This window comes from Strigops habroptila, chromosome 10 (genome assembly GCF_004027225.2).
Source record: "Strigops habroptila isolate Jane chromosome 10, bStrHab1.2.pri, whole genome shotgun sequence".
NCBI lineage: Eukaryota > Metazoa > Chordata > Aves > Psittaciformes > Psittacidae > Strigops > Strigops habroptila.
Window position 1 is genome coordinate 6,637,628 of NC_046359.1, and position 19,674 is coordinate 6,657,301.

At 36.0% G+C, this 19,674-nt stretch overlaps 1 protein-coding gene across 3 annotated transcripts in view; it reads right to left on the reverse strand.

Moving 5' to 3' along the window:
- ADGB (androglobin) overlaps window positions 1-19,674 on the reverse strand; it is a 112,226-nt gene that overhangs the window by 80,493 nt on the left and 12,059 nt on the right. For all 3 annotated transcript variants that reach the window (XM_030499817.1, XM_030499816.1, XM_030499819.1), the window contains exons 2-9: window positions 16,109-16,244; window positions 13,114-13,206; window positions 10,820-10,891; window positions 10,265-10,453; window positions 5,880-6,019; window positions 4,550-4,636; window positions 2,687-2,898; window positions 1,106-1,222 (exon numbers count right to left, since the gene is read on the reverse strand). In XM_030499817.1, coding sequence (XP_030355677.1) covers window positions 1,106-1,222; window positions 2,687-2,898; window positions 4,550-4,636; window positions 5,880-6,019; window positions 10,265-10,453; window positions 10,820-10,891; window positions 13,114-13,206; window positions 16,109-16,244 — 1,046 coding nt within the window. The remainder of the gene's footprint in view (window positions 1-1,105; window positions 1,223-2,686; window positions 2,899-4,549; window positions 4,637-5,879; window positions 6,020-10,264; window positions 10,454-10,819; window positions 10,892-13,113; window positions 13,207-16,108; window positions 16,245-19,674) is intronic.

Here is a 19,674-nt window from a genome sequence, read left to right on the forward strand (position 1 = left end):
CTTTATTTCAATTATTAAACTGTTATTATCTCAACCCACAGGTTCTATCTTTTTCCAATTCTCCTCCCCATCTTACCGGAGTGGGATGAGGTGGGGCAAGGAGTGAGCGAGTATCTGCACGGTACTTAGTTGCTGGCTGGGGTTACACCGTGACAACAATGTAATGAATACAAAAGGTTTTGCCACTTTAGAAATAAAATATAAATGATATCAAAAGTAGTTAAAGACCTCTTCAGAAATAATTCATATTTATCACAGAAAGAAACCCTCACACTCAAAAGGAAGAGTGAAAACTTGTGGTAGGGAACTAAGCATGTTTATGATGCTGGAAATTAAATACTTGTCAAGACACTTCCATTAAAAAAAACAAAAAAAGTAAGAAGAATTAGAAAAAAAAGTTGTTGCATCAAGTAAAGTCACTGCTACAAAAATTCCCAAGAACAATTCAGAAAATTTTTACAACTACTTGTCCTTGGTTCAGCAGAGACAGGACACCTGACCCAAACTGGCCAAAGGGGTATTCCATACCACAGCACGTCATGTCCAGTATATAAACTGGGGGAAGTTACCCGTAGGCCCAGATCGCTGCTCGGGTAGGGCTGGGTATCGGTCAGCGGGTGGTAAGCAATTGTATCCTCTCCCCTTGTTACTCCCCTTATCATTATTATTATTAGTGGTAGCAGTAGTGGTTTTGTATTGTACCTTAGTTGTGGGACTGCTCTTATCTCAACCCGCGGGAGTTACATTCTTTCGATTCTCCTCCCCATCCCTTCATGAGCAGGGGATGAAGAAGGCGGGGAGTGAGCGAGCGGCTGCGTGGTTCTGAGGTACTGGCTGACCTTAAATCACAACACTACTGCTTCTGGAGTCTGACTTTAAACCTAGCCCTAGTTTCTGGTTCTACTGTCCCAGGCCATTCTCTGCAAACCACGTGTCTCAAAGCCTGCAAGCTTTTTCTCCAGTGGCTATAATCTCACAACAAAAATAAATTTAAATTCAGTATTATTTCAAATTGCAGTTCTCCTTTCAAAAACAAACAAAAGCAAAGCCCTTTGTTTCACGTACCTTTTGTTTGTAATTTTAACTTCAAAAGAATAGGACTTACTTTCAGTTAAGGCCTGAAAAGAATATCTGGTTTCAGAAGACTGAAGTGCTAACTTGTGTTTTTCTTTATCTCCGTTTCTGGTTTTCTTCTTTCCGATTTCTTTTTGCTCTGCTTTTTCTATTAAGCAAGATAAAGATTATTTTTCTTTTTCAGGTACAAACTTTTGGTGAAGAACTAATGTCATTCAGTTTTAAAAAAATAAAAAATAATTCTTAAGATGTAAAGGCAGATTTACTGAGAAGCAGCCATGAAGACTTCGGTCTCACCTTCTAGTTAGTGCACAACTTCCATGTCCCTACTATAATGTTTGCAACTCCTGAATTCCTGGCACTGTGTAAAATATTTTCTTCATGTCCTTGCTCCTGTGCCTCAGTGATTTCCAACAGAATCTAACACAGATGAGGCATAGGCTCCCAATGGACACAGAAGAAGAAAGTCTCCCACAGTCAGAACTTTCTTTCAAGCCTCAGAACTTAAGACTATAGGAAAATACGTTTCTAATGAAAAAAAATCCCAAACATTATTAGAGCATCTGACAAGAGCTGACAAGCTCAGAGTTGGAGATTACAGAGCTGCATCATAACATAATGCTTCCCTAATTCTTAGCTGTTACAGTTACTAATAGAATTTCTAAGTCCTAGAGAGGATTAAATTTACAAAGTTTTTTGGGAATAAATTACAGCACTCTGTTGGATGACTGACAGTGCTGTTCCCAGTGGCTGCATCCCTGTGTGTGTCCATTCCAAACTGAAACATCTACTGCACTGATGGCAAGAATTCCTAAGAACAAAGAATACCCCCTCAGCCAGGTGTCTTCTAGCATTTTTATAGCACTTTCAACATTAGAATATAGTATTTGAGATTCAAAGTGAGAAAGGCAGGGATTTTTCTGAAAATCTAAGAAGAAACAGACATTTTACTATATCATTTGTACCTTCTAAAGAAATGAAATTGCATCCATACCTTCCAGTTACAAACAGCAACTAAGAAAACTCGGTCTCAAATATAATCATTGAAGACTAACAGACTGGAACAAATAAGTTTCTAACCCTAAGTTTTTTCATTTAAATGTAAATAAGATTAGCAGCTTTTGAATAAAATTGATACCTATACCTAGTAGCATAAACAGCAAAGTTGCTATAAATGAACGTGCAGGTAGACATTAGAAAGTACTTGTACTTGTCAGAACTCTCTGCAGGTAATCACACTTTGTAACAACCATTATGAAATGTGTAATTTATTAATGGTGAGAATGGCCTTTGGGGAAGCTGCAACTTCTCAGTTTGCTAGCTCTTTGCAAGGAACCAGCCTTTAGAGAAATGTCTATGACACAGGGCTGAACAAATCTTTGCCATAAATTAAAGCTGTTTTCATAAGAGACTAGTATTGCTTCGAATGAGATCTATACAGTTAAAACAAAAGTTTTTTTGAATTTATACCATTGCAACTTGTTCAATGAAACAACAACAAACCCAGCGATTTGCATTTGGCATAGCAAAGAAATACAAATTCAAAGCCAGAAGTTATGCAAATTTTATTTATGCTTGATCTACAAAGATAACACTACCTACAGTTACAGACCTTTGCCAATTTTATCAGCTTTCCCTGCTTTCTCAGGTTTATCTGACTGCTTATTGACAGTTGAAACTTCATTTTTTAACTCTGAGACTTCGGTCTCTTTAGGTTTTGTATCTGACTGAGGAGTATCAAGTTCTGAAGCTTTCTTATTTGGCAACTTGAATTCTGGCACAATCTCTTTCAAAAAGCCCCAGACTTTGTCCAAGTATTCAAGCCTTCAAAGAAAACAAAAACAAACAAACAAAAAAACCACACATGTGTATGTCAATGATAATGATATCTGCAATAAGAAAAGAATGATTCTCATTTAGACAGCACTATACTACAACTAAACAGTCCAACTCTTAGAAAAGTTTTAGCAAATAAAACACTTGCCTGGTTTTGTAGATCAACCAATTTCTTGAGACAGATTATGGACATACTCATAAAGAAAGAAATGGTTGTTAAGGAAGCATGGACATAAAGTATCCTTTGTAAAGCTTTTTAGAAGATAAAAGTTGCAGCAGGGAAATTTGCAGACTACTTTGCAACTACACCATGTAGCAACTTGATCCTGGCTCTGTATATTAAACACCTTCTCAGAGGTACTTCCAAACTAGGTTTTCCTAACTCTTTTGGCACAGGTAGTTCCATGCCTCTTCCACTCACTCCACCAGCTACAGCAATGTTTTTCCATATGACATGACAGTTGCAGCCGTACTGGTTCTCCACAGAAACCCAGTGATTGCAGAAATAATCTATAATTGAATTCATTATTCAGAGCCATGAATAAGCTTCATTCAAGCTAACTGCATGCAACTTTTTTTTTTTTTTTAATAAAATAATTGATTGTACAATGAGCTAATGCCATCTTATACTATTCTTGCAAAGACTCCATGGTATTCACATTTTCTTATTCCAGAATATATTTTCAGTAAGAGCCAGAGTTGTGAATACTGGTTTTTGCTGTTGCAGTTGTAAAACCAACTACGTAAAGAAACAAAATTTAGGTTAGATTACTTTAGTCCATGGACTACATACACACTACTGGAAGACAAAAATATATAAAACCCCTAAACTGCAAGCATAGCTTGGGACATAAAAATTGCTGAACTAAGGACTAAAATAGCCTTTGACTGAATTTATTTGATACTGAAATGTATAAATAAGCAATTATACCTAAATAAATAATACATAGACCAAAACTATTTGTTATCTATATATTCATTAGATGTACATATCAAGAGGCAAAAAAAAGTAATTTGAAAAAAATGTCTAAAGATTTAGTGGCTGTAACTCAGCCATTCATACATATTCATATCCAGAATATCGAGCTGGAAAATTAGAATGTCTGTTGTTTAAAACCACAAAACAGACTTAAAACACACAGGAAACAAGAAAAATATTATAGGTTGTAAATACTATTTTTGATTTGAAATAAACTGGAACAGTTGATATATGTTTAAAAGGTGAAACACCATTCCAGCTGAAGTTGACTACTTCCAAATCCAGGATGTACGCTTTCTACAGCACACTCATATATAAAGTTATTATTATTACTGGCAAACACTTTGTATCTGTATACTAGATGAAACTGATTAACCCTGTTTTCACCACAGCGTTTAATATTAGTTAAATTAATTTTATAAAGAATAGGCATCAGCTTTACATGATAAAAAGCTTTACAAGCAACTGTATGACCTACAAAGAAAAACACAATAAAATCACATTCCTTGAAGACACATTTATCACGTGCCAGAATCAAAAACCATATACTTGTCAAAATTGATTCTGAAGGATGTTTAGGGCTTAACTTTATTTTTCACAATGCCTCACAGACTTAAATATTAAACCACTAATATGTAATTATTTAATAGAAGAACTTACTGGAGAGGAATAACTTCTGGTATCCATCCAGTCAGTGTATGTAGAGCTGTAAATTCCTCCAGCTCTCTTTCTGCAGTTTCACATATACTGCAAGATAAAAGCAGACATTATACAAAATTATATTATAACCAACTCTCAGTAAACTCTGTAGTCTACACTGCTTTCTGTAGGAGCAAGACCATACACAAACAGAATAGCTTGTCGAAAAACAAGTCCTAACTTACAATTTTAGTTTTCCAAACCACTGCTGACTACCAGCCTACAAAGTCAAAAATTGCTTTATGCCTTTGCATCAGTACATCGGTACAATGGAATAGTTTCAAAATTTTTAGCAAGCATACTATGTATACTCGCACACAGTAAAGCCTCTTTCTGCAGGGTTGAAGATGTGCGTTTGAAATCCCTCATGCTAGAAGGGGGATATGAATCTAGAACTTCCATTTCTTGAGCAGCTGCTCTAACTCCCAGGTTATTATGCACAAGTAGGCTATATTTCCAGTGTACCAAAGTCCACTCTTTCAAATTGACAGTCTCCTACCCTCTGGAGAGATCTCTGTCTGTAGATCCTGAGAGGACCAAGGCTAAAGATGCCAGCACTTGGCCATGACTAACCCTTGTGCTCTGGAGAAACATAGCATTTCAAACATGTTCCTGCAATTTCCTTAACAGGCAGCTCTAGGCAACTCCTTAGCCTGCGTAGAGGTACTTTAGATCACTCTTCTGACAAACTTAACTCGATATAAACAGATCAGGGAAGCTTGACTCCCCAGATCAGTGTTTTGAATTCTTTTATGAAGCTTAGTCATTTGAACACCTGTGTTTATTCTTCATCTCATAGAAACCTGTGGCCATAATTGTCAACCACTGCACCATGAGCCAGCTTCTACTTTCCAGGTCAGTTTTAAGGAAATGGATCACCACACAGTCCACAACAGGAGAACTGTAACAGAAGTAGCTTACAATACTTTAATTTCAGTACTGGTTAAAGCGACAAAACTTAATTAAAACTTCTTGAACATTTCCATTTGGCAGAAAACCACGTGATGCTTTTCAGGAATAATGGCAAACAGATAAAGCAAACAGTAGTTCATTTTCTTTGCCAAGCTTTCTGTGCATAAATTCACAAGCATATCTAAAAAGGCAACAGTGCGCCTTCTGTAGCTACAAGGGATTTTGCTTTACTGATTCCTGATGCCAGCCTCCAGAAAAGTTTATATTTGTCATTAAAAAATTTTTTAGCAAAATATATTTCCCATGTATACTAAAACAACTTACTTTTTTGCAAATTCCATGTGACTTCACAAACCGAAAGTGAGATGACTAAACATACCTAGTATTGGCCAGCTTAATGATAGCTTTGGACAGCAACATTGGCCAAAGTTCAGTTTCGTAGGTTGTAGCTGGTAGTAACAAATTATTCTCTTCATTGAAAGGCATAGTGTCATCCACAATGATTTTTCTCCAGCACCCCTATGATAGAAGAAGGAGGAGGAAAGAAGAAAGAGAACACTGAGTTCGTGGGTTGGAAACAGAACATGTGGGTAAGAAAACTTTTAATGCTTCCCCAAGAACCCGATTCTACTGTAATTTGATCTACATTACAGATGGCTTTAAAAGAAGTTTTCATATAATATCTGAGAAGCATGGAAACCGTATTCTGACTTATTTAAGAGATTAATTTATTCAGAGATTAATCTAATTGCATCTATTTCCAAATATATTTCCTCTCATATGTGTAGTCCATCAAGTGCATGCATTCATTGCTGTTTATTCAGCTACCACGACAGATGCCCAAGAAAAAGTGATGATTAAAAAAAGGCAGAACTAATGTACCAGCTTTGCAAATGCCTCTTTAAGTCTTAGTCTGGAAAACACTTGTTATATAAGCAGTCCCCTTTGCTTCCCAAGAACTACCTGGGAATGTTGGCTGCAGTGGTTAGTGTCCTGGGAGGCATTAAGATTGTATCTTATAAAACATAGGAGAAAATATATAATATTTATATATTTTATATATAAACATATACAGGAGAAAACACAAAACAACCAAATGTAACCAATACCCATATTTCCAGGATAAGAAACAGGTAAGAAAAGACGCTGATGTCTTCAATACCAGGATTTTCATTAGTTGGTTGAACTAGTACCCCACAAAAGAATCTTGCCTACCATTCTCCAAAAAAGTCTCTGCCCTAGTGATCAATCCATAATAGAGAGGCTAAGGAATTAGCGGGGCAACATCAAGTACTTCTGTTAATTCACCCACAAAATGACAAAGAATGACCAAATAACATAAATGTTCACCTTACATTATCAGAAAGGGCAAAATTACTGCTGTTTGTAACTGTAACTGTGGCTTCAAGGTGAAATGCCCATCCATTACCTCTATATGAGTTCTATAAGTTTCAGAAGAAAACAGATTTAGGCCATATGGCAAAGATGCCCAAAAAGCATAAGAAAGGCTAATACTTTTTAGGGTAAAAACTATTTCCTGATGGCCAAAACTAAATTTTTAACATTTCCCAAGTTTGCAGAAGACCCAGTAAGTGGAATGATCACATCTTCATCTTCTCTTTCAGTAACTGCTGAAGTTTAATAGAGAGACTAGTACAAGTTAAAAAGCAAAGGAAAAGATTGAGGAGATACTTCGTTTTCTGTAGCTCGGGACATGGTTTGTTTCAGAGTAGTAATTCTGTCCATGTAATTCTTAAAAAGCAATACTGCTTTTTGCATATGTAGCACCATTAAAATAACTGTTCTGTTTTTTGCCAATTGCTTGCTTTTTATACTTAATAAATAATATAGTCCATATCCCAATTACTTTGCATCAGTAATAACCCTTTTACAGCATTTCAATATTAACTCTAAAAACAATTATGCTAGTTTAAGGAAATAAGACACCAAGAGAAAGAAAAATATGAGGGGCAGAAGGTTTATGGTTAGAAAAAGAAGTCTGTAGGTGAGAAAAAGTGGAAATAAAGAAACAAATTCAAGTAGGATGTGGGGTAGAACTTAAAGAATTTCATGCCAATTATGTGAAAAACTATCCACAGGTTTGATCTGGTGGAAGACAATCCCCTCAGGACTCAATACTGCATTTTACTGAAACCAGTTCATTAGTCTTCCCCTGTGCTTTCTCTCCATTTTCACTTAATTTTCCACTTTCTGCTGTGAAATCTGTTTCTCCTCTCTCTCTACTGATATTTGACTTTTCTCATTCACACATTTTCTTTAATCTTCTACCATCTGATCCTCTTTTTCCCCCCATTTTTCTTTCTGTGAAGTACTGCTGTACAACCAGAGCAAAGAAATGAAATAGGCCCAAAACAAAACAAAACCAAAGCAAAAGTGACAAAGAAATCAAAAAACCACCCTGATAACTCTTACAGAGACTTTGAAATGCAGTCTTTTATCATGCAAATACACAACCTCTGCAGCATTAAATTCACACACAGAATAATGTCCTCTGCTGAGGAACCTGGGTAACATAATTTCTGCCTCCTAAAACTCATGCAACTCTTACTCCATATATGAATGTAAGTTATTCCGTATGTAGAGGCAGTAGTAAGGGATGAGGAAAGCACAGGCATGTAAATCACCTAAGTGCTCCTCCTTACAGAAAAGTTCAGAGATTCTTCAGTTTTAATTGCTTTCCTATTTCTTCCTCCGTTCTAGCTAGCTGACATAAATCAATAGCTAACTGCATGAAACTTCCTTTTAAAATATCATTTTTGATCTATACTGTATTAGAACTGTAAGTTTTTCTTAATACATGTACATGGTGTAGGATTATTTAAAAATAAAACTAATACACTCAGGGTTTTGTTCCCTCTCAAGAGACACATATCAAACTGCAATGTGTGTAAGCGCAGCCATTCAAAAGCTCTCCCCAGTTTTATTTATATTTATGTTCATTCCAAAAGATGGACAGATTTATAAACAATTTAACAGGGCGACAGAGAAGTAAAAGAAATCCCTCCTCACTTTTATTCACAGGAAGTTTTTGTAATATAACCACTAGAGTAATGGTTTCCGGCAGAGAAATAGAATATGAGCAATTTTCCAAGGGTCATGGAAATGTTTGAGTAATTATTTTGTATTTGTAGCTGTAGAGATTTCTGAAAGAACTCTGTGCTGAGGTGTTTCTAAATGATGTGCTATATGCAACTGCGAGGCTCTCTCCACACCTCCAACGCGAAACTTGGCCAGCTTATCCACCTGATGCACCGACCTGCTGCTGTCCCTCTCCATGAACATCACCTGCTGCATGTGATGCAAGTTCCTTTATTTTGAAGTTTTAAAAAAATTGTGAGATGGGAAGTTTGTGTCCTCTCCTTTTGTAGAGGAATATTAATTATCTCAAATACTGGTAAACTGAAGACTTCCCATGAAGAGCATTAGGAAAACAAAATCTCCTCACTCTTCACTAAGTTATACATATATATATATTCTCTTCCTCTCCTCTTGCATATTTTCTGTCTCCTTTTGTTATGCATTTAAGACTGCTGTCCTTGAGTATTCCAACTTCCACTCTTACATTCTATCTTTCAAATCCTTCCATTAACCACATCAGCGCTTTTCACAAATACCGCCCTCACAAAACCTCCTTCTCCCTAAATTTTAGAGTTCAATTCTCACACTTACTATTCCTCTTTTTATTGACTGCTCCCTATTAGCCGAGAACATCTTTGCAAGAGATCTCTATTTTTTTATTTTATTTTTTTACCATGGCTTAAAACCAAAAAACACCTCCACGTTTTTTTCACAATTCTCCTCTTCTCTTCTTGCATTTCCTTCAGATTTGGTGATTCCTTTTTACTGAATGAGGGTTTTTTCCATGCATATATATTAATATTCTCCCAAAAAGCAGAATGAGTGATTTTTTTTTTAATTACTCCATCACACTTTAAAGATACCCATTCGGGTAGCACACACATTCGGTGCTTAGTAGTATCTTGAGACACAGAGTACAAAAACAAAAAATCTACAAAAAGTATTTTAATACAACAAAACGGTATAAGAAACAAAAGAAAGAAAACTTCTGTAAGTGTGACAAATCAAAAACAGTTTACATTGGACTGTAAGAAGACATGTGACTTGGAAATCAAACCCTGTAAAAATAGGATGTAAAGTACCACATACAGGTCAAAGAAACTACAAATGGTGAAAATTAATCACTTAACATTGTTCTAACCACTCTCTATGTGATACAGAATGAAGCAATTATTTTCTTTAAAATGTACTGAAATGTGCTTTGGGCTAAGGAATGACATTGAAAACTGCTGCTTGACACAAATAAAAGTCACAGGTATCAGAAAAGTTGTTCCAATAGGTAGTTCGAACATACGCAACATTAGCAACTGCCATTACTGGATCCTCATTCTGCAATGTAATAAGCAAATGAGCTCTAATGCAGTATCTTGTTGCAATGTCCAGAGGGAAAAAAAAAAAATTTCCTAACAATCAGCAAAATTTTACATCATCTACGAAAAACGGATCTTGCCTTTTCAAAAAACAATTCCCTTTTATCTAGTTCTGAGTTGTACAAAAATCAAATGAACTGTAAAAGGCATTTTTACTAACATGCAGCAACAATTTGTCAACACTTCTATTCCTAAAAAAACATATCCATTCAATAATAATAAACACTTACCCTAACCATTAAAATTTGCCATACTAGCTGCATAGATTTTTATATTGTTGGAGAGAAGTACTCACCATCCAATAAAGTCTCACTACATATTTTCCATAGTTATTGTACAGTGGCATGTGTCCCTTGGTAGCTTTACATAATGCATAAATGTGTTCCCATGGTTTCCAAAAAAGTGTGGCTGTTCCATTAGTTAAGGCCTTTCCATTATATATCCTCCAGACTGCATGAATTTCACTTATAATCCATCTCATCAGCTGAAAACAGACACAAACAGGAAAAAAAAGTTTTTCAACTTACATCTTTTAGAAAAGTAAAATCATATTAATAAATAAATAAATAAAGACAACCCAACAACAACAACAAAAAACGACCCCACATGTTTGGAAAATCTCTTACCATCATTGATGTCATTTTTCAAATTCTGAAAAAGGTAAACAGTAATTATACTAACCCATATGATTCTTTGCCATTTTATTCCCATCATTCTTTTTTCAACTAAAAAATTTGACACAAATTGTTTCTTGATGTAGAAATTTGGAGTGAAATTCAAAAAGTTAAGCAAAGTGAAAAAGAATGAAAGAAAATATTTTTTAAAGGGACATAAAAGTATTTCTACCTACCTCACTACAAAATATATGCTCATTTTCTGAAACAAGGTCAAATGAGGTTTCATTTTTGACAACCACGGGAATCTAGGAGAAAGTAAATTAGTTAACTCCATAGCTAAATTATCTGAAAAAAATTAAATGAACGCTAATGTTTAACAGTAGTGACATACAAGTGTTAGATATTTGACAAACATTCATTAGACATCCGCAAACTAAAGGGCATCGATTTGCAAATCTTGTCACTGCTTTCTTATTTCTTAATAAAAATATTTTAAAATGTAAACGTTCAGAATTTTACAAAATCGTTATTCTTACCAGGAGATTTAAAGAGTATCAAATGAAATAATTACATATGTAAATTCAGATTTCTCCAATTTATTCATAATATTTGCAAGTCTGTATTTAAATCATGATCATAACACTGTCTCATACTTTGAGATTTCCTTGGCCCCCCACCAAGACTCAAAGGTATTTGTTTCCTCATGGCCAGTTAGATAATGGTATTCTCAGTATGAAGAGAGTCTTTATCAAACCTTTGCCTGTATTACATAGTTTTGGTGACATTACTTGTCCATATAGTCCATTTTCTTTTTTATGCAGTTTAGAAATAACATAGTAGGATTGTAGTTTATTGAACTAAATATAAATATATCTGTGCATCTCATCACTTATTGGTGATAATTCCTTGATTCTCTGCTTACCACACTAAATAGGCTTGTTTATGCTTTCTTTTATGGTTATTAATAGCTTAGGTAGCAACATATATCATCTTAATAGCCTTTCATCACTTGACCTTTCCATTAATTTTTAACAACTTAAACATTTCTAGTAATCATAGCTTCCTGATTCAAAATATATTGGACCAAAACAAGCATCAAAATTTTAATCAGGTCTTAAAGAAAGCAAATACTTTCTTCATAGTGCTGTAAAGATAGATTTGAAAAGCTATTTTTAATGCAGATACATGTTTCCATGGCTTTCTGGGCTGCCAGCTCTCTTGTCCTCATCCTTCAGATACGTCTACTCAGTTTATGCATTTTGGCAGCATTTTTCATCCAATCTTTTGGTCTTGTCAATTACTGCCCTGACCTCCCTCTCTCCTTCCTCCATTAAAATTAAACTTGGACCTGTTTAGTGTCTAGTTAATAACAAATGGAATTGACAAGCTGACAAACGGAAAACTGACAAGCCTGAAAAAGTTGAAAAGGTGGTCAAAGTGCTTTAAAATTTTCAGCATTTAGTCTGAAGCAAAAATGCTTTAAAACTTAGATTAGCAAAAGCATTGAACACGAACCTTTGAAATGGTAGGCTGTTTATTTTCTTTGTAATTAATTTTAAAAATAAATCAAATAAAAGCTTTTCATGATTTTAAAATGTTATGGTTACCTTCCAGACAAGTCCTGTCAAAGATGTGGACAAGTTCTGTATGGCGAAACCCAATAGTTGAAGTAAGAAAAAAATACTGTACTTCTGGTATAGCTAATTCATGGTTAGAAGACAGATATTTATCTCAGGTATCTGCTCAAGGGAAGCCTTAGTTTGGAACACACAGAACTTGTGGAGTCAAAAAGCAGAGCAGGCCTGGGAGGTTACACTACCATAATGTTTTGCACCAGGAGGTTCTGGCCCATTGTCATCCCAGTAAGAAAGGCACTCAGACTCCACAGAGTGTCATTTACAATGCTGTTATTAGAGCTAACTATAAGGAAAGAGATTAGTACAGATAACCTTAGGTTCTTTTAGACACTGGAAAACCCAAGTTGTGCAGCATCAAACAGGCTGCACAGCCTCTGCACAGCCTCTGATCCACACGCAGCATTCTGTGCAGATCTCACCCATAGAAAGGGTTACCCCATTTTGGTATTATTGAGCTATGATAGGATTTGAGCTGTTACAAGATATTTTTACAATAAAATATCTCCGTTCATCATTTCTACTATAAAACAGAAAGAATGTTCACATAAGAATTTGCAATTAGATAAAGGCAAGGAGATGCAGGTGGTGCAATTGCCAGTAAGAAGTGGGAGCTGCCTGCACGCTCCTCCCTTGAGCTGCCTGAGTTTATCCAGCAACCAGGGATTTCATCCAGCACCATGCAGGCCTCAGGGCCAAGCTCTATGTGCAGTACGGGTTAACCGTTACCTGGATCAGTGACTCTTCTGTGTACAGTGGTCTACTGGACAGGATGACTATGCATGATCAAGTGGGTTTTATCTGTTGAACTAATTTCCTCTATCGGTTTTCCTCTGCTTGTGATATAGCTAGGCAAGTAGCACTTTTTCATTACAACCTTGCTTGTTTCTTACCTTATGCGCTAAAAACTCATGGGGGCGTTTCCATGAATGTACTTTTAAAGATGCTGGCAACTCTATTTTCCCTTCAGGATCCTCAAAGAAATGCTACATAAAATAAGCATGAACAAAACGGAACATATTTTATTAATTACAGTATTGTATCTTCCACAACATGTAAAATATATTGTTCACACCATAATTCACTTAAGGGAAAAAAATAGTACTAATAGAACTAATACTATCTATAACTGAACTAAAGCAGTGCAATGCCCAAAATGAAGATTCGGTAAAAAAGCTGCTTATATTGTTCTGAGAAGTCCATGTGATCTACACTGTCTAAACAGATCTATATGAAATGTTTTTTTCTTTTACACCTTTCAGAAAAACCTCCCAAAAAACTGTTTAAGCTTTTAAGTCAGGCGCTCTTCTACGAAGTTCTCCCTGAGTACTTTTTCTAACTTACTTATTTCTAAAGCTTTCTAAATTGAAGACTGAAAGTAAATACCTAACACCACATAAACAAAGCAGGTTCCATGCATTTAAAACTGCTATAGAAACCAAAAAGAGAGGTAATTATACAGCACTATGAATTAGACCATTAAAGAGAGAGAGTCTCATATAATTTTCAAACTTTCATTTCCAAAGTGATACTTATCCTCCATGTGAACAGAAGACATCAGGATATATGATAACCTTTTACTTAATAGCAAAATGGAGGATGAGGAGATGCCTCTGATACTGCTGACTGAGAAACTAATTGGTACATGGTTAGTGCCTTTTATTTGTGCCTGGAACTTTAAATAGCTTTTAGGCATATTATACACTGCTGTGTACTTCACAGTCCACAATGTACTCTATCTTCTACAGACCAAACATGAGAAAGAGCTTCTGGGAAGAAAAAAGTATGATACTTTGAGTACTTACTGATTAAAGGAAGGCAAAAGAAAATACATTACAAAAACATAAAAACCAAACACAACCCAAAGACTCCAAAATAGTATTTTCCCTGCATTTTTTTCTTATTTGTTTCATCGTGTAAGTTCCTTTAACATATCAATCTGCAACAAACTATTTCAAGTACATGAAGAAAAAAAGCTAAGTTGAAGGGGAAAAAGAACCTTTTAGGAATACTTACTCTTCTGAAAACTTAAAGGAAGCCTTGTAGCCTAGACCATACAGAACTGTATTAACAAAGTTTATATTCTGCTTTTAAAGACATCCAACCCTGACCACACAGTGTAACAGGAAAGTTTAGCACTTAAACACTAGACAAACCAGAAAAAGGAGGCAGAGGAACTCGGGGGGGGGGGGGGGGGGCGGGTAGGGAGGCTGGGGGGGAAGATACATCTTTCTTTACCTTAAAAGTGAAGAAATACTTTAAAGGAAGGATATTGTAGGTTCAGCTGACTGACAAAATCAGGTTTAACCTATCTTTTATTTAAGGTGGCTATCAGAGACAACTGCCAGGTCTCAGGAGTTCATGCTTTAAGGACAGGCGCTTCAACCACAAGTTCTACAGGAAGCACAGGCAAGAAACAGGCACGAAAAACTGACAAAGTGAAATGTACAATCTCAGCAGCGCATTGTGCTGCTCTAAGAAAGGCTATTGTGTAGAGATGCTCGGTAAAAGAGCTTCAGCATTACAAGGAAAGAGATCACTTCCAATCAATTCCTCTTCCCATTCAAGAAAACAGGATTGTTTACATTCGTGTTCTAAGTGTACTCAAAGGTACAGGAGGCCATCACAAATTCTGTTTCTAACTGAAATACCCTATACAATGTTGAATTCTGGCTAGCTGCTCGGATCAAAAGAGGCCACATTAGAATATTCTTTAGATCTGTAAATACATCTGCTGTGACTGGCAAATTTAAAAACTCTTTTAAACATGTAAAAAGAGCAACGTTTCATATAGCTTGTGGCTAAAGAACTGAATGATCCAGTAAACACCTCAGAATGCCTCTTATGCTAAAAAAGAAGACATATTTCAGTTACAATTATTTTTAAATTTTATCTATTATAATAATGTCTGGCAGACCTAACAGATTAGTGCTAGATGAATGTTTAGAGCACAGTCCAAAGACACCGAATGTGGTAATGGAACAGAAGAAAGACACAAAGGAAAATTATTTACCTGTCAAGTTAATGGCAGCATTCAGTATAGAACCTACACCTTGCCTCTAAACAGTACTTTGACCCCATAGGGGTACAATAAATTTATGCTTGGGATAAGAAAAAAATAAATAAATCTAGAAACATATGCTAACATGCAAGTAGCACACAAGAATACATACTCTGTATGTTCATACACGAGCATATGAACAATGCAGAATTTATATATAAAATAGATGACCAAGCATGGTACTAAATAGATTTTAAGTATCACTTTAAAACGATCAGTTTAAGAAGCTCTTTAAGAAATAATTTTACTACTATTCTGCACAAAATGCAGATACATTCTGTAATGATAACAAGTTTGAAGGAGTAAAAATCCAGATGAAACTTAAAAGTCATTCTAATCCAAATCATTCTACGATTCTATGATAAAAAAACAGATTGGTCCAACCCTTCCAGGCAAAGCATGGCCTAGACTAGATGTCCTAGCACCCTGTCCAGCCAAATCTTGAGTGTCCAACGTTGGGGAATCCACCACTTCCCAGGAGAGACTATTCCAATGGCTGATTGTTCTCATTGTGAAAAATCTTCCTCGTGTCAAGTTGGAATCTCTCCAGGAGTTACTTCTGCCCATTATCCCTTGTCTTTTCCATGTGACTCCTTGTGAAAAAGGAGCCTCTGTCTTCTCTGTACCCACCCTTTAAATACTTTGGAACACAGTGATAAGGTCTCCCCTGAGCCTTCTTTTCTCTAGGCTGAAAAAACCCAGTTCTCTCAGCCTTTCCTCATACGGCAGGCTTCCCAGTCCTTTTATTATCAAAGTTGTGACAAATACTCTATTAAATACAGTTACAAAAAATAGTGGAAATAATATATATATGTCACACAACTTACTGAAATAGGACTTTTCCCAGTTTTATCTTTCTCTTTTCCAGCTTTTCCAGTATCCCATTTTTCTGCATTGATATCTGCTTCGTTCCATTCTGGCCAAATAGGAAATCTCCACTTCTCACTGGAAGACACAGTTGCACTGGGAAACAAACAGAGGCACAAATAAAAATAAACAGTATATTAGGCAAGGGTAGTAGGAAGATTCTTATCTCATAAATTTTTTCTTTTTAATGTACTGTAATAAAAATGTTAGTGTTAGTAACTACAATAACTTTTTGTCACTAAGATAAGCAAAACTATGGAAGTGCTAGATGGTTTTATTAGGTATAAACCAACAAAATATGTAAATACATTTACACGAGGATTCCTCATATTGCTGTAGTAAATGGGACAACCGAAGCACGAAAGCAGAATCCAAGGGCAGTTTCCTCCCTCTTCCTTTTCCCCTGCTTCAAGACACATGGTTCTCCTTCCTCTCCTATGCCACTCCCAGCATTCATGACCCAGTACAACTCACTCACCCAGGAAAGAAGACTTTCCAATTCACCTCACTCACCCAGTCTGAAGACTTTCCTTTTCTCCTCCCACCCCAACTTCTTTTCTTTAACCAACCAAAAGGAGCTTGACACGGATAAAAAACATATTGGGAAAAAAGGACTCCCACTTCTAGGCACCTGTAAACTGTTAGACCAGCCAGTCTGTCTCCAGTTATCTTCATTCTCAGGGCCTCTTGTGCTACCTGCGCTTTCACTACCCTCTTCTTAGGATTCACAACTCAGGGAAAAACTTTGCTGAGACTGCAGGGATTTTCACAAGACACAACGTGTTCATAGCTACCAACTAGCACTCATAGTACCTGTGCACATCATTTGTCCAGTGCGTATGAAGGGCTGAAAAACTGAATTAGCTAGAATAGGAATACAGTAGCCCCTTCCTCCTTAACTACCAAACCTGGAAGCAGAAAAAGTATATGCAGGTCACATCTTAATTATATTCACTCAAACCCACTGGCAATAAAATGTAGATGTTGTCCACTCAAAAGAAGAAAGGGAAGAAGCTGCTGCAACCCAAGAAGCAACCTGGCACCAAAAAGTGAGTAAAAGGGTTTAAAATAAATCGTATTGCATTAAAAACGTATGGACTTCAACTGACTGGAAAAAAGGACTAAGGTCAGAATTTCCTCAGTGATACTCAGCAGTGTCCTGCAGCAGAAATACAGTATTAAACAGAGACTTTTTTACTACTGGAGCCTTAACGATACACTTACCTTACTTCTATTACATTATTTGTATCAGCTATAAAAAGCTAATGATTTTTTTTTTTTTTTTTTTTTTTAAGTAAGAAACAGTAGAATTCCTACAAATACGTCGAAAAGACCAAGAAGATAACAGTGTTTTGGGCTAGAGCTGAAGAGTATTTTTACAAACTGGTGTTAAGAAATATTTATTTTAAAAAGTTAAGCTTTATTTCTGTAGAAACTGACATCTTCAGGAGATTTGAACGGGACAGCTTCCATTATTTTCTTATATTTCAGAATGGGTTTTTTCTTTAACTCCTGGCCAAGTATTGCATATCATATCATGTGGATATTTATACTGATCATCAGTACACAGATGAGTGATAAAATCATACTCACATTTTAAATCTCAGAATTCTAGCTTTCTCTTGAGATTTTGGTAACTCCACAGAAAAAAATAAACCCTGATTATGATTTACAGCATCACTTTGCACAAAGCACTGGACATTTCAGATAAACAGTCACTGTGTCATAAATCACATGCTCTTTTTTTTTAGTTGCTGTACACAATATTCCTTCATTGTTCCTATATAGGTGCAACATTAATTACAACTACATTACACAGACAAAACCAGATTACATAAATGAGTAGTCTGGCTAGGGGAAAATGGTCTGTACCAAGTGACACCAGAAAATGCTATTAAGACCTATCTCCCAGAAGCAGGGCCAAGTCACATGGGGAAACAGAGGCACTGCTCAAGCGTAGAGCAAAGAAATTACAAAAGAAAAGGCTTATCGGGAGTCAAAATAATCAAAGGACATTAAGAGCAAGAAAAAAAGCTTCTATAAGTACACTGGCAGCAAAAGGAAGACTAAGTAAGGAAAGTATATGTCCACTGCTCAATGGAGCAGGGAACTTAGTGACAAAGGACATCGGAAAGGCCAAGATACTCAGTGCTTTTTAGTGTCTTGCATTTTGTTGGCAAATTTGGCTCTCGGGCTTCCCAGTCCATGGGTCTACCAACAGGGTCTGTGTGAGAGAAGCTTTATCTACAATTAGAGGAAGGCAGCTAGGAGGCATTTTAAACCAACGGGATACACGCAGCTCCTTGGGACTAGTTGGGATTTGGGCAAAGGTACTGAGGAAGCTGACTGGAGGCACTCCAAGGCTCCTGTCAATCACATTCAAATGACCATGGCAATGGGGCAAAGTTTCTGATGACTGAAAAAAGACAAACATCACACTCGTCTTAAATAAAAAAATGGTAAGAAAGAGGATCTGGGGAACTACAGTGCTTCAAGATACTTTAAACTCAAATGGACTAAGTAACCTGATCTTAGTTGGCCCTGCTTTGAGCAGGGAGTTGAACTAGACAGTTTCCAGAGGTACCCTTCTATTAACATTTTTCTGTGATTATTCTGTGACAATGCTTTGTTGTTAGCAATAATAAGGACAAAGACATGGGTAAAAATGAAGACTTCTCATTGTCGTCTAGACAATAACAACATTCATCCACTCTACCAGTAACTCTTACTGGAAGACAGCAGTGAAAATTCAATACCATCTGTGCCTTCTGCTGCGCAAATAAAAAAATATAGCTTCTGCCACTCTAAGTGTAAGGAAGACGAATTCTCTGGAGTGATACTTTGCTTTGCTTTTCCATCTTTGTCACCTCAGTCATCTGTAAATGGCCTCCGGCCTCTCTATCATGTTTGACCTTTCATTAATGGTATCATTTTTTCTCCAGCATTTTCTGGAAGGCTCAAATGATGCTTCATTCCACATATACAATAATACTTAACAAGCAATTGAAAACCCTGAAGTGTTTCTCAGTTTCTTTTGATTCCTAGGAATGCCTATATCATTTCCAGTTGTTTTAAGGTATCTGCTGTATCTGTCTTAACTGCAACCATGAAGAACAATAAAAACTAGAATGTTAGCTGTACTGACAGCTCCAACATTTGTGATATTTGAAGTTTTGCCCCTTTCAACATTGATTTAAATACAGCTCCTGGCAGATTCTTACATATACTTACAAGCAAAACATGACAAGTTAAATTTTTTACTTTTTCTTCTTTTTCCTTATTTCAGATGAAATATGAGTGACACACGTAGTAATTTTAAAAATTCAAGAAATACTTCTATATTTTTTTATCTCTTTTTCTTCCTGTAAGTCTGCATTTTAAATATTTATAGAGAAGCATGGAAGTTTCACTCAATAATAATGACAATAATGATAAAGATGTTCTGAAGCCATTCCCAAAGAAAATCAAACAATAATTCCAGTAATTGCTGTAAGACTTCTGACTGCTTTGGGATGATAATGGAATA